The sequence below is a fragment of the Cervus canadensis genome, chromosome 13, assembly GCF_019320065.1.
Source record: "Cervus canadensis isolate Bull #8, Minnesota chromosome 13, ASM1932006v1, whole genome shotgun sequence".
Classification (NCBI taxonomy): domain Eukaryota; kingdom Metazoa; phylum Chordata; class Mammalia; order Artiodactyla; family Cervidae; genus Cervus; species Cervus canadensis.
The window spans coordinates 3,133,925-3,148,840 of NC_057398.1; the positions used below are offsets into that span (position 1 = coordinate 3,133,925).

General features: G+C 41.0%; 1 protein-coding gene across 9 annotated transcripts in view; it reads right to left on the reverse strand.

Moving 5' to 3' along the window:
- The window catches only part of PTPRC (protein tyrosine phosphatase receptor type C), a 123,061-nt gene that overhangs the window by 34,338 nt on the left and 73,807 nt on the right, over window positions 1-14,916 (reverse strand). For all 9 annotated transcript variants that reach the window (XM_043484959.1, XM_043484961.1, XM_043484967.1 and 6 more), the window contains 4 exons: window positions 14,421-14,546; window positions 12,176-12,337; window positions 9,629-9,837; window positions 4,301-4,361 (listed from right to left, as the gene is read on the reverse strand). In XM_043484959.1, coding sequence (XP_043340894.1) covers window positions 4,301-4,361; window positions 9,629-9,837; window positions 12,176-12,337; window positions 14,421-14,546 — 558 coding nt within the window. The remainder of the gene's footprint in view (window positions 1-4,300; window positions 4,362-9,628; window positions 9,838-12,175; window positions 12,338-14,420; window positions 14,547-14,916) is intronic.

Sequence of the window (14,916 nt, forward strand, 5' to 3'; positions counted from 1 at the left end):
CAAGACAGAAAACACGGCATAAAAAGGCACCAGTTCGGAGGGAAACTTCCTTATCTCTGGGGGGAAACAAAGGCTAGACAGGTAAATAAGCCAATACAATAATTATTTATTTTCCTTGGATTTAAGGGAAAAAAGGTAGAGAGGGGTGAAAATAAGAGAAACCTATTTTCTATATGGTCTGTGGAAGATTTCCTGAGCATGAGACATTTCGTTTACAGCCGGAAGCACGGAGTGACTCAGCCAGGCCAAGGGCTGCCCAAACGATGGATGATGCTGGAGAAAATAAATCAGTAACAACACAGGGAATCTCCACGGCCCACACAGCCCCTCAAGGATGACCAAGCTTCTAATCACCTTCTCCCGTGCAGCACTATAACTAGGATAAAATTGCCAATGAGAACCAAACCCTCAAGGAAACCCACTCACGAAAGATCGATGCCAAAGTAATACATCAACTTTGGACTCCAAAATGTGACTGAGACGAACTCCAAAAGGCCGGCAAAAAGAAAGTGAAACACAGAAAATTTCCACAGATGCTAGTCTCCAGGTCACAAAGGCCAGTAGCATCCAGGAAAATAAGCGCAAAAGACCCACAGATGACCAAGAGTAAAGAGGAGAGCCGAAACATTCCCGGGAGAAAATAAAACAAGGGGATAGATGGAAAGATAAAGAAGCTGGGAGTCACACGGGACACAGTGCAACAGACAGACATACTTTAAAAACTTCTGCTGTAGAGCTTGCATTTATTTATTTGTTTATTCGCCACACGATGCAGCATGCGGAATTTTATGGAAGGACTGAACCTGCAACACCCTGCAAGAAGGTGAAGACTTACCCACTGGACCACCAGGGATGTCCCCAGAAATACTTTCAAAGTCTAGATTTTTAAGCATAGATTCCATCCCAGGGCAAAATATTGATCAAGTGCCATTATAAAGATATCTTAATGCATGCAAAATTGGCATATTTCCTTCTTACAGTACAAGATTTAAAAAAAACAGTAAAATTTAAAAAATACATGACATTGAAATGCAGCAATTCTAAAACGGGAAACCGATGAAGGGAAATTTTACAGTGGCATCTGGGCTGTACCCTTAGAGAGCTTCAGAAGAAAAGGGCCCAAATGTTGTCAAAATACTGGTGCTGGATTGTGATGCCAGAAAAACTGAGTAAAATACATTTCGAGTAGCTGTGCTTCTGAAATTCACAACTCAAGAGCCACCCCACCCTCGAGTAGATGTTAACTATTAAAACGGGACGACATGATTTATCTCTTAGGAGAATCTGTTTAGAAAGAGTTAATACTTTTTCTGCCTTACAGAGAAAAGGACGATGGGGTAACCCTCTATCTCCACTGACGGTAAAATCTGACAAAGATGGACTAGCAGCTGTGTTACTTGGCGACACAATCCCTGAGCTCTGCGTGGCGTCTGGGCCAGGACGGGTGTGGATGAACCACCGTCCTGGTGGGAAGGGCTGACCTTGGCCTCCCTGAGTGCACGCACCCAGCGCACATCGTCTCACTGGGCTCACCCGTCGGCACCTTTGGCAGCCGTGCCCATGGAACTGTTACACGATGTAGCAGTTCCTTTCTTGACGTGGGGCTTCTAAGCTGGGTCGCTCCACCACACGTGGCCTCACTCTTCTCAGTGGAGTCCAGGGGGTCGAATTGTTCATGGCCCTCAGAGTGTGGCGGGCAACGCTACCAGGAATTCCTTGGCCAGACCCCCCTTCTGATTGTGCTTCCTGCTCCGTGTTTCTCTGAGTGAAGCGGTGCCAAGTTGGGCTCATAGAGATGGGTATGTGAAATGTCCAGTGGAATCTACGACCCCCAAGAGTAGGTGCTGCCACTAGGAACTGTTTACATAATCAGAAAAACTCAATGAAGCTGTTGGTATTGCGAGAGCTTAGAAAAGAAAAGTGCATGGAAATAAAGTTCAAGAGAGCTGGCTGAATGTATATGGCATTTCACATCAGGAATCTTCATTTAAAATATCTGAGCAGAAAGAACTAAAACTTTTTATGGAACCTAGTCAAGCAAGTTTAGAAAATAAGATGCTTTTATATCTTCTCTCTTTGGAAAGACTTGGGAAAATAAAGCATTAGTGAATGTGCACGTCCATATGAGTACTGGTGAGGTGCCATCAGAAACAGCTGTGTAGGGACTTCCCTGGTGGTCCAGTGGTTAAGACTTTGCCTTCCGATGCAGGGACCACAGGTTCAACCCCTGGTCAGGGAATCAAGATCCCACATGCCTCATAGCCAAAAAAAACACAAAATATAAAATAGAAGCAATATTGTAACAAATCCAGGAAAGACTTTAAAAATGGTCTACATCAAAAAAATCTTTAAAAAATAAAAATAAAAACCAGCTATGCTTGGTAACACTGCACTTGGAGGTCTGAATTTAACTTAATTTACAACGCTAACAAGCAGAGAAAACTTAAAACAGTGCTAGGTCTTCCTGCATAGGTTCAGACCAATAAGCAACTCTCGAAAGAGCAAGAGGTGATAATTATTTTTAGACTTGGAGGAAACTGTAAGAACTGAAAACAGAAATAGTGAAAATTGGGTGTTCTGGTGAGCAGGACAAGCAGCGGGGAGCGGTGACGCCCAGCTGCTACCCTCACTGGTACAGCGACATTTAATTTCAGTGACTTTTCCTACACACACCTCTATTTTGATTAAAGCATTTTTGCTTGCGTACTCAGTCACGTCTGACTCTGTCATGCCATGGACTGTAGCCCACCAGGCTCCTCTCCCCATAGAATTTTCCAGGTAAAAATACTAGAGTGAGTTGCCATTTGCTTCTCCAGGGATCAAACCCATGTCTCCTGCATTGGCAGGCGGATTCTTTACCACTGAGCTGCTGGGGAAGCTTTCAGGGGCTGTTTATCCTAGCTTAGTTGGGTAAATCAGCATAGATTTGTAGTAACACCTGCTTCTGCCAAGCATACAGTTGAGGGACAGGAAAAAAAAGGTAACAGTGCTGGCTTCTGCAGACTAAAACAATGCAGAGAATTTTAGTGCCAGTCCTGCATAAGGACGACACACAAACGCACGAAGCATCCCATATTTGGGGGGAGTTTGGGATGAGTAGATGCAAACTGGTGTACATGCGGAACAGATTATAATGGATAAACTACAAGGCCGTACTGTAGAGCACTGAGAACTATGTTCAATATCCTGGACAAACCATAATGGAAAAGAACATAAAAGCAGGGTGTTTTTAGAAGTATGTGAGATGCTTCACTGCACAGGAGTAATCAACACAACATTGTAATCAACATTCAACTATACATCAATAAAAAGTAAGTTCAAAGAAAGATAAGGTAACAATGTCTAACACAGTACACAAACAATGTCTAACACAGAATACAAAACAAATGTGCTAGTTCCTAACAGGAAGAAACATCATAAACAGAATCATAATAGGAGTCTATGTAGATAAATTCTTCATGAATTATTTTATGAAATCAACCAACTTTTAAGAATTGAATTTCCTAAACTGAATTTAAGATATTATTTTCTTTTTCAGGAAACCTCGGGTTGGATACATTCAGGTGATTGAAAAGCAATGTCCAGAATTAGCAAAATCCTGCTTATGATAAATAAACTCAGCCTTGGCTGAGTCTAGTTTTTGGTCACGGGAGGTAAGGTTGACTGGTTCGATCTCCGGGTAGGAAGATCCCCTGGAGGAGGAAATGGCAACCCACTCCAGTATTCTTGCCTGGGAAATCCCATGGACAGAGAAACCTGGCAGGCTACAGTCCATGGGGCCACAAGAGTCAGAGGCACTGATCGGCTGAGCACACACACAAAGCATCTGTTTGAAAAACAAACAACAGCAAACACACACAGGCCACACGGTGATAAGATGACTGAAGATGCCAGACCACCCCTCAGCTTACTGTACATTCAAAAATGCCTACATCAGAAGACAGGTGGCTGAAGACAATAGCGGAGCCTTTCTTTCAAGTTTTCAGATAAATGCCAGCAGGACAAAATATTCCACTAATACATTCACTGAGTACTGTGGAGTGGCCAGGTGCGTGCGGACAGGAGAGGGGGCCCCATAACACACAGGGCGGCCCCGAGCCTGCCCAAGGGTAAGGCCTTATTTTAATATAATGTTCACCTGCATGTACATTTGCTCACACAACTTAAAATATAATGTTTATGGAAAAAATGATTTGAAAATTTAATAATTAAATGTGAGTACAAATGTAAGATAACAAAGCATTGGAAGCGTGAACACATATACCATGAAAACAGAATAAATAGCCAAGAGAAGACTTACAAGATGTTGATGCTGTAATACTCTCCAGAAGACCAGAATATTTCGTATTGTTATAATAGACCTGGGTTTCAGAAACGGGAGAGAAGATTTTCTAAATTAAATTTGTGAATCACAATATAACACATTCATATATGTCATACATTGCTGTTTATTTTCATTAATATATACTGGATAACTTGAAACTTCAAGACTATGGCAACACTCTATTATCAAATTTCCAACGATATAAAGAAATCTTATCCCATTTAGCAATAATAATAATGCTGATAGTTTTGGTCAGCAAGAACTAAGTGGACATGAAGGAATAAAATCCCACACACCAAAGTGTTCATTATTTAAAGTTAAAATTCCCTATGAATAGACTAATATCTTCACATTTCTTTAAAAAGGAAATTCTGGTGTATACTGCTTACTAGAGTTACACATACTCATACTCTGTACAAAAAATTTTTAAGACTAAGTGGAAACAATTTAATGTAAGAATCACCCTATTTATCTTAAAGTGGTATTTAGTTCACAAGGGTTAAAATGATATAAATTGATGACATGGCAACATCTACAGTTTAGACAAAAGGAGTTAAAAATACTAAACATAATAAAGTAAAACCAATTTAGATACACAAGGGAAACTACATGGACCAAGAAAGCATTAAGAATCTTCAGTCAAAAAAACAAAACAAAACAATTGAGGTAAAAATAGATTTGAACAGTCTAATTAAAAGAGATTAATGACAAGTATACTTTGACAATCTGATGTGAAGAAATGACTCATTGGAAAAGACCCTGATGCTGGGAAAGATTGAAGGTGGGAGGAAAAGGGGATGACAGAGGATGAGATGGTTGGATGGCATCACCGACTCGATGGATGTGAGTTTGAACAAACTCCGGGAGTTGGTGATGGACAGGGAGGCCTGGCGTGCTGCGATTCATGGGGTTGCAAACAGTCTAAGTGACTGAGTGACTGAACTGAACTGAACTGAATGATAAATATGATAGATTTGTAAAGAAAATGTACTTAAGCTTTTACCCTGTGGAGGATATACAATCTCCCCAGTACTCACAGAATGTTTATAAATATTTATCTCACATTGAGCTGTAAACAATACTATAAATTTCAAAGGGCAGAAATTGTAAAAGGCAGTTCTCTTTTTAAAATAATAATTAAGTATAACACAAAAATGCAGGAACTAGAAATATACAAACATTTTCTTTAAAAAAATTAATTAAAGATGCTTCCAAATTACAATTACATATTCTATGGAAATTATCAATAATAAAACAATCTACTTTAAAAATCCATTAATTCAATTTTATGTAAGTCATTGAGAAATTAGGGATAAAAGACATGGGATAGAGTGAAAATTTTAGCAAAGGACAATCGATAGGTTTAAAACTTTTTCATAGTTAATAAAAAAGAAAAGGAGAAAAAAAAAGTCAAAAATCACTTTCAGTTCCCAAACTAGCAGAACATCAAAACAAACCTACAATAATGGAAAGTAATACATTAACAACTATAAAAACAATTGCGTTAATTTATTAACCAGAGATCAGAACAATGTATAAAGCTAAAATGTTACTCCGTCATGAAGGTATAAATGTAGCAGCGGGTTCTGAAATAAACATAAAAGCAAGTTATGGGAACTGCAGAGAAGAAAACAAAAGACTTTTGAAGAGTGAGGAAGAGAATGGAAAGCTAAACTGTCTTCCAATTTGAATTTTAAAATTGCACTTTAATATGGTGTTGAGCTATATTTTTCCAGAATAAGTTATCACAACTGACACATGGGAGAAGAAAACTCCAGAAAGAGAGAAGAGTATTAAGTTCCTAAAGAGAGTGAAACCTAAGTGTTTTGAGAAACAAAAAGCAAGTCAGTGTGCCTGGAGCTTCCTGGGTGCTGAGGAAGATGAGGTGAAATGGACAATGATAGGTAATAGCAATGTGTTTGTTTCAGTTCAGTTCAGTTCAATCGCTCAGTCGTGTCTGACTCTTTGCGACCCCATGAATCACAGCACGCCAGGCCTCCCTGTCCATCACCAACTCCCAGAGTTTACTCAAACTCATGCCCATCGAGTCGGTTATGCCATCCAGCCAGCTCATCCTCTGTCATCCCCTTCTCCTCCTGCCCCCAATCCCTCCCAGCATCAGGGTCTTTTCCAGTGAGTCCACTCTTCGCATGAGCTGGCCAAAGTACTGGAGCTTCAGCTTCAGCATCAGTCCTTCCAATGAATATCCAGGACTGATCTCTTTTAGGATGGACTGGTTGGATCTCCTTGCAGTCCAAGGGACTCTCAAGAGTCTTCTCCAACACCATAGTTCAAAAACATCAATTTTTCGGCGCTCAGCTTTCCTCACAGTCCAACTCTCATATCCATACATGACCACTGGAAAAACCATAGCCTTGACCAGATGGACCTTTGCTGGCAAAGTAATGTCTCTGCTTTTTAATGTGCTATCTAGGTTGGTCATAACTTTCCTTCCAAGGAGTAAGTGTCTTTTAATTTCATGGCTGCAATCACCATCTGCAGTGATTTTGGAGCCCAGAAAAATAAAGTGTGTCTCGTTTCCACTGTTTCCCCATCTATTTCCCATGAAGTGATGGGACCAGATGCCATGATCTTAGTTTTCTGAATGTTGAGCTTTAAGCCAACTTTTTCACTCTCCTCTTTCACTTCCATCAAGAGGCTTTATAGTTTGGGAAAATTTAAAAAGTGCACTCATTCAAACCCTCCTATACTGTGGGTAGGAATGTAAATTGGTGCAGCCACTATGGAGAATAGTATGGAGGTTCCTTAAAAAGCTAAAATTAGAGCTATCATATGGCACAGCAATCCCATTCCTAGGCATAAATCCAGAGAGAAACATGATCTGAAAAGGTGCATGAACTGCGATGTTTAGTGCAGCACTATTTACAGAAGCCAAGATGTGGAAGTAACTTAAGTATCCACCCACAGAGGAATGGACAGAGAAGGTGTGGGATATGTATGCAGTGGAACATTACTCAGCCATAAAAAGGAACTAAATCCTGCCGTTTGCAGCGATGTGGATGAACCGAGATTGCCATACAGAGTGAAGTAAGTCAGAGAGAGAAAAACAAACATCGCATGCACATGCTGAACTTAGAAAAGTGGTAGAGACGAACTTATTGGCAAAGCGGAAGTAGAGATACAGACGTAGCAAACACACATGGTTACCGACGGGGAAAGAGGATGTGAGATGATTTGGGAGATGAGGACTGACACAGAGACACTACTGACATGAGTATCAATCAGATAAGCTAGTGAGGACCTACTGTGCGCAGAGAGCTCTACTCAGCGCTCTGCGGTGACCTAAGCGGGAAGGGAATCCAAAAGGGGGTGTATGTCTGTGTATGACTGATTCACTTCACTGTATAGCAGAAACCAACAAAACGTTGTAAATCAACTATACTCCAATGACTTAATTTTTAAAAAATCTTAAATTTTATGCAACTTCCTCTTGGCCCCATACATTCATTTTTGGGAATCTGTTCAGAGAGAGACGATGAAAGACATATTCAAAGATGCTGTTATTTTCCAATAAGAGAGTTTACTTACTGTTGCTTTTAACAGAGACCAAAACAGTTATGGTTAGTAGAAGGCAATAAAGCCATGAGACAGAACCTTGTGCAACCACTAAAAATTAGTAGCAGAATATTTAATATGGAAAAAATGTTCATGATACAGTGATTTTTGAAACATGCAGTTTATCAAACTGTGTGCTTTTATCATGGAAGTGGTAAGACAATGAGAAATATATCCAGTTCCTGACACAGAGCTCCTAAAACCTTTGTAATTTCCTGCGTGCATGCTCAGTCACTCAGCCGTGTCCAACACTTTGGGACCCCATGGACTGTGTAGCCTGCCAGGCTCCTCTGTCCATGGGATTCTCCAGGCAAGAATACTAGAGTGGGTTGCCATTTCCTCCTCCAGGGGATCTTCTAGACCTGGGGATCGAACCCAGGTCTCCCACAGTGCAGGCAGATTCTTTCTCACTGAGCCACCGGGAGTGATAGCCTTTTCTTCTATTGAAGTAACTCCGAGTGGGTTCCCAGAAGGCTCCCACATGAGGACTGGCAAGACCAAGCGATAATCCGTCTTGGAATTTTCAGCACTCCCCCACTCTCTTGAGAAGGGAGAAGAGTGGAAAATGGAGTTGATGACTGATTGCATCTGTGTGATGAAGCCTCCAGAAATTCCCAGAAGTACAGGGTTCAGAGAGCTTCCAGACTGCGGAGCACATTCACACCAAGAGAGTGACACACCCCCAACTCCATGGGGACAGAGGCTCCTGCTCTCAGGACCCTCCCAGACCTCCCCCGCATATCTCTTCAGCTGGCTATTTACCTGAATCCTTTCTCACAGCCTTTAAGTATTCGCCTGAGTTATGTGAGCTGCCTTAGTAAATTTATCAGACTCAAGGAAGGGGTGATGGGAGCCCCCAAGGTGAAGCCAAATCGAGCAGAAGTGATGAGGATCTCTAGGTTGTCATTCTGAAGTGGGGTGGGGCCAATCTCATGGGACTGAGCCCCTCCCCTGTGGAATATGACACTTTCTCTGGATAGATGGTGTCGAAATTGAATTAAATTATGGGGCACCGAGCAGTCGTCTCAGATAGCTGCTAGGCGTGGGGAAAAACCGTTACACATTTGGGGACCAAAGTGTCAGAAGTGTTTCAGGCCTTCAGTTTTCTTTGGAAATTCTTCTCTGTGTTTCTTACAGGGAAGAAACACTCAAGAGACAGAATGGACTGAATGAGCTGAGGCTTTCTCCTACAGCGAGAGGAAAAGACTGAGCCCTCCCATTTTAAGAAGCAAAATATGATCAGTAGACAGTGAGTTTATGGGTGAGTTTTTAAACTCTTTGCGTACATTGCTACTTCCTTACATTTTTTTCTATTTTCTAACCTCAATGTACCTGTAAAAAAATATTTGTAATTAAAGAAAGATCACATTAGTAAAGACAAAAAGCCAAGAAGAACAAAAAATAAAGTAATAACCGATAATTATCATTAACAAATAATAACAATTTGTGCCATGTGTTTCTTGACATAGAAACAATAATTTAACTACAAGTAGTCATGCTGAAGGTCAAAAACGTTCCAACCAAATATCTGCCATAAATCCCTGTATTTAGTACTACAGATGAAAAGTATGGAGTCAAAGTTTTAAGACGTATAAAGTGTGATTCCCTTAGACATCAGACCTTCTCAAGCTTGTGTGAGCACTAGTCCTAGTATTATTTGAGTACTGCAGAATATTAACTATAATATGTATATCAGTTCTGGGTTGATTATAGAAATTGTAGTCTTACCGAAAAATTATATTCTGTTAAATATTGAAGATCTTCTACCAAGAATCTGCATTCTGGTTTTGAATCATGTTTAACCAAGATGTTTCCAGTTCTTACTTCCAAATAGAAGTACCCTTCGGGGCCATTAAGCTGGTCAGGAGGTTTACAACTCACATCTATAGCATTTTCTGTCTTCCGTAAAGCCTTTAAAACTTTGACCTTGCCTGGATCTATCAAAATGAAATAGAGGAAAAAAAAAAAACAACAGTGGTTACTTTAATCATTTGTTAAATGCATATTTAAATTACTGGATAATATATGTGAACAATATAAACCATTCTAAGTGCCTATTTGGGGATGGGGAAATTAGGAGATAATGTACATAAAAAGCTGTAAGAAAACATGTGAAAATAAATTACACATCTGTTAATGAATATTAGCACCTAAGTTGTACTTGAAACTATGAGATTTTTTGAGATTCTCCCAAAGAGAATGTGCTGTTCTACTTCTTCTTCGGTCACTCAGTTGTGTCCAACCCCAAAGACTGCAGCACCCCAGACTTCCTGTCCTTCACTGTCTCCTGGAGTTTTGCTCAAACTCATGTCATTGAGTCGATGATGCCATCCAATCATCTCATCCCCTGCTCTCAATGTTTCCCAGCATCCGGGCCTTTTCCAGTGAGTTGGCTCTTCCAATCAGGTGGCCAAATTATTGGAGTTTCAGCTTCAGCATCAGTCCTTCCAGTGAATATTCAGGACTGATCTCCTTTAGGACGGACTGGTTGGATCTCCTTGCAGTCCAGGGGACTTTCCAGCACCACAGATTGAAAGCATCGGTCGTTCGGCACTCAGCCCTCTTTGTGGTACAAGCCTCACAGCTGTACGTGACGACTGGAAAAACATAGCTTTGACTGTCTGAACCTTTGCTGGCAAAGTGATGTCTCTGCTTTTTAATACGCTGTCTAGTTTCGTCACAGAGAATGTGTAGAAGTAGAAAACAGAGGAAAAGAAGAGAAGGGGCAGGGAGGGAGGAAATGGTGCTGGGGAAACCTCGAAGACCTACAGACGGCTCAGGTCCTCCTTTTGGAAGCGCTTACATGACCCTGGGGATACGCGGCTGAATTCTTCATCAGCAGCAAACCTTTGTGTCTGTGATAGCATAGGAATTCAGGAAAATAACCAAAGCGTAAAGTTTGAGGACTTGGACTTTTTTTTTTTTTTTTCAGTGGGTTTTGTCATACATTGATATGAATCAGCCATAGATTTACACGTATTCCCCATCACGATCCCCCCTCCCACCTCCCTCTCCACCCAATTCCTCTGGGTCTTCCCAGTGCACCAGGCCCGAGCACTTGTCTCATGCATCCCACCTGGGCTGGTGATCTGTTTCACCATAGATAGTATACATGCTGTTCTTTCGCAACATCCCACCCTCACCTTCTCCCACAGAGTTCAAAAGTCTGCTCTGTACTTCTGTGTCTCTTTTTATGTTTTGCATAAAGGGTTGTCGTTACCATCTTCCTAAACTCCATATATATGTGTTAGTATGCTGTAATGTTCTTTATCTTTCTGGCTTACTTCACTCTGTATAATGGGCTCCAGTTTCATCCATCTCATTAGAACTGGTTCAAATGAATTCTTTTTAACGGCTGAGTAATATTCCATGGTGTATATGTACCACAGCTTCCTTATCCATTCATCTGCTGATGGGCATCTAGGTTGCTTCCATGTCCTGGCTATTATAAACAGTGCTGTGATGAACACTGGGGTGCACGTGTCTCTTTCAGATCTGGTTTACTCAGTGTGTATGCCCAGAAGTGGGATTGCTGGGTCATATGGCAGTTCTATTTCCACTGAAGCATGAACTTAAATGACATTAGGCGCCTTTTATATCCAGCCCCGAGTAGAACACCTGTCCCCTGTGAGCCTAGCCCCAGGGAGGGTCTCTGGAGCCCTGACTGCTGATTTGCACAGGGCTGTTTCTTCTGCTCCGACCCTCATGGAGTTCACAGTCACCCCAGAGAAGGATGGAGCTTCGCACCTGGAATCCGTGGCGCCTCCCGTTGGTGGCAAGAGTCAAATGAATGTAGAATGTACATAAAACAGTAGGCAGCTCATTGTAATGAGAAGAGAATGCTGACAAAGTATCATGGTTTACGAAGTGTTTTGTCATGCAAGCAAAAGCCAGCAAGTGAATGGTTTGTGAGTGTGGGATTCTCGGGCATCTGACAGCAGTCGAAATTTCTACATAACAAAGAACAATAGGCAATTCATTTTTATCCAAGTTGGTTAGGTACTTAATTGCCTGAACTCTTACACACTGTACCAGCTCATACGTTCTCAGGCTTCATTCTTACAATTCTGTGATTATACCTGAAGGACACAGAGAAAGCCTCAAACGAAAGATTTTAAGTTGCTGTTTTTTAAATTATTATAAACCCGAGATATTAACAAACGGGCAAAGTCAATGTGCTTCCCAAATTAAGAATGAGCGTGAACCTGCTGTTCACACAGTTTAGACTTTGCTTCTCGCCGTTCAGAGAAAAAGGCATTAAAGTTCATAACTCACATGTTGCATTTGTCTCAAATTTACAGGTCACAGTTCTGCTCTTGCGAACTATTCTTCCTGTGACGAGGGCCTGTAACAATACCTCATATTCTGTGTAAGGGGTCAAACGGCGCAAATCCGTTCTGTGCTGGGTTTTATCCAGACTGGAGCAATGTGCTTCACCTCAGAGGGAAAAACAGAAACATTTATTAAGTCATCAAAAGTCAGGATTACCACATATTTAACTTGGTCTGTACATTAAATCATTCCAAGCCCACTCCAAACTGAGTGGCTGAAATATAAAAATATTGTTTGTGCTAGAAGTACATATAATTATCGGCAAATGTATTGAATGAGTGTAATTACTCTAAATAAACTCAAATATTCCAAACTAATGGTTTCATAGTTAATTTGGTACATAACATATTAATAAATGAGTCCAAGCATATCAGTGAAGATGGTCTATTTTCTTTCTAAGAAAGCCCAGCCCATGGTGGATATTATGAAAGTCTTTTTTCCAATACTTTAGTGAAGCTTTTCCTGATAACCTCCAAACTTTGAACTTTGGTACAAGCCACTGTTATGGACTTTAGACACAGAATCCATCTGATCACCAATAACTCCGCCTCCTTGTCCTCCTCCTCTGAGCACTACAGGAATTGAGGCAGTGAGGGAAGGCAGCGGAGCCTGAAGGCTGCGAGAGACAGGACTGTGGGTGAGCTGGTTCCAAAGACCCCCTCGAGCAGAGTCACTGCGTGAGCCACTGTGGAGGCTGGATCCAGCCAGTTACCAGCCAAGTTTCTGAGAAGAGGGCACACAAAGCCTGACGTTGTATACCTGCCCTTCCCTCCCCACCCATTCTGCTCAAGGACAATCATAAATTTGGATAGCACTGAATAAGAAGGCTCTGTACTTGTTGCAAAAAATAAACAAAAACTTGTCTGACCACAATAACCAACGTGTAACATCCTTCTAAGCCTATTATTCAAACGCTTTTTTAAACTGTATAGAATACAAAGGAGCAATAAACATTGTTCCATAAATTCCCTCCATATACTGTGGCATTGAAAGAACTCCATAGTGGAGAGAGAATATAAAAAAGTGAGGAATACAGCAAGGGAAAGTGAGAAGATTCAGAAAAGAGAAAAGAAAATCAATGTGCTCACACAGAAACCCAGCAAAGAGAGTTCACAGGAGAGGTGGCCAGTGAGGCAGACTATCCGATTGTCTTGTTGTTTTATCTTCCTTTAATTTCCACTTTTCTTTTCTCACAGACATAACTTTTCAAAGTACCATAACCTCAAATACATGGCAAATATTTCTTCTCCATAGCATTTGAGTCCTCTTATGCTAACTGGAACACTACATGTGCATGGAACTTTGCTTTAGTAGTTTGATTATTTGATTCAACCAGCAAAAGCCATATATTATCAAAATATAAAATAACACATTGAAGAGAAGTGGCTTTCTGCTTCTTGAAATCTGAAAATTCATATCTGGTTCCTACCCACCAAACAAAGTGATGGAACCGTGAGATGTTCAGCTCAAAACTGCTTTAAACTATAGGGCAAGGACTGTCAAGTGGGCCATCCCAAGGGCTGAGTCTATCCTGAGATGGTCCACAGTCCCCACCGTGTTCTTCAGGCATTTTAGATACTTCACATCGTCCAGGAGAGGTCTGCTCTCTTAAAATAGTCCCTCCAAAGGAAGGCCAAGTCCAGTGGTTGGATTCGTCATAGCGCGTTTTTTGGACTGCCTTTACGTCTACAGAAGTTTCATGCTAACTAGAACCACGTTGCAAGATTCCACTGGCTGATAAAGTGCCCTCCGTGACTAAATGGGAATATGCTCATTTTTATTCACCCAATTTTGTGTGTGCGCCAGTTGGATCAAGCTATGGAAGTGGTTTGTTTGTCGTCCAGAACAATGAGTTCAAACCAGTGCAGCTCACTTACATAATATTTGGAAGACAGCTGTGAGTATTATAGTCTAGAGATTTTCTTTCTCTAGGCTTTAGAGTGTAAAGATTATAAGTAAGAAGGTCAAGAAGGACAAGCAATATTGGGAATGTTCTGAGCTTCAGTCATCTCAGAGGCTGGGGAGTCCATAGTGAGTGGAGGCAGTTCTTAAAATCAAGACATGTAGGATGCCCATCACGGTTGCTGTGTAGACAGCTCTGTGGCTCACTCACTCCATCCATATATCTAGTGCTTTCCAATTTTAGATTTATCTTTCCTGATGTGGAATTAAATTTTCTACAAGTTACCTTGTCTCAAAATATTCCGATAGCAAAGAGAGAAGCTATGAAAATCATTTTGAGGTGGTGTCCAGGCAATGTTTCCTTCAGTTGCATTTGTAGCAGAACAAGCAAAAATTTGAGGGTCTCCTGGTACTGTTGAGAGAATAAGAATATAAAATATGAAAAAACAAGACATAAAGAAACCATTTTTCATCTTATTAGCATGCATTGTTAATAGTCATATTTTGATTAACTATGAATCAAAGATGAAATTATAAGAAAGATACCTGCTCTTATTACATTTTCTTTAGAGATCATTTGGCTCAGAAAGTAAAGAATCTGCCTTCAATGCAGCAGACCTGGGTTCAATCTCTGGGTCCGGAAGATCCCCTCGAGAAGGGAATGGCAACCCACTCCAGTATTCTTGCCTGGAGAATTTCATGGACAGAGGCGCCTGGCAGTTTACAGCCCATGGGGCTGTAAAGACTCGGACACAGCTGAGCATATAACACTTCTGCATATC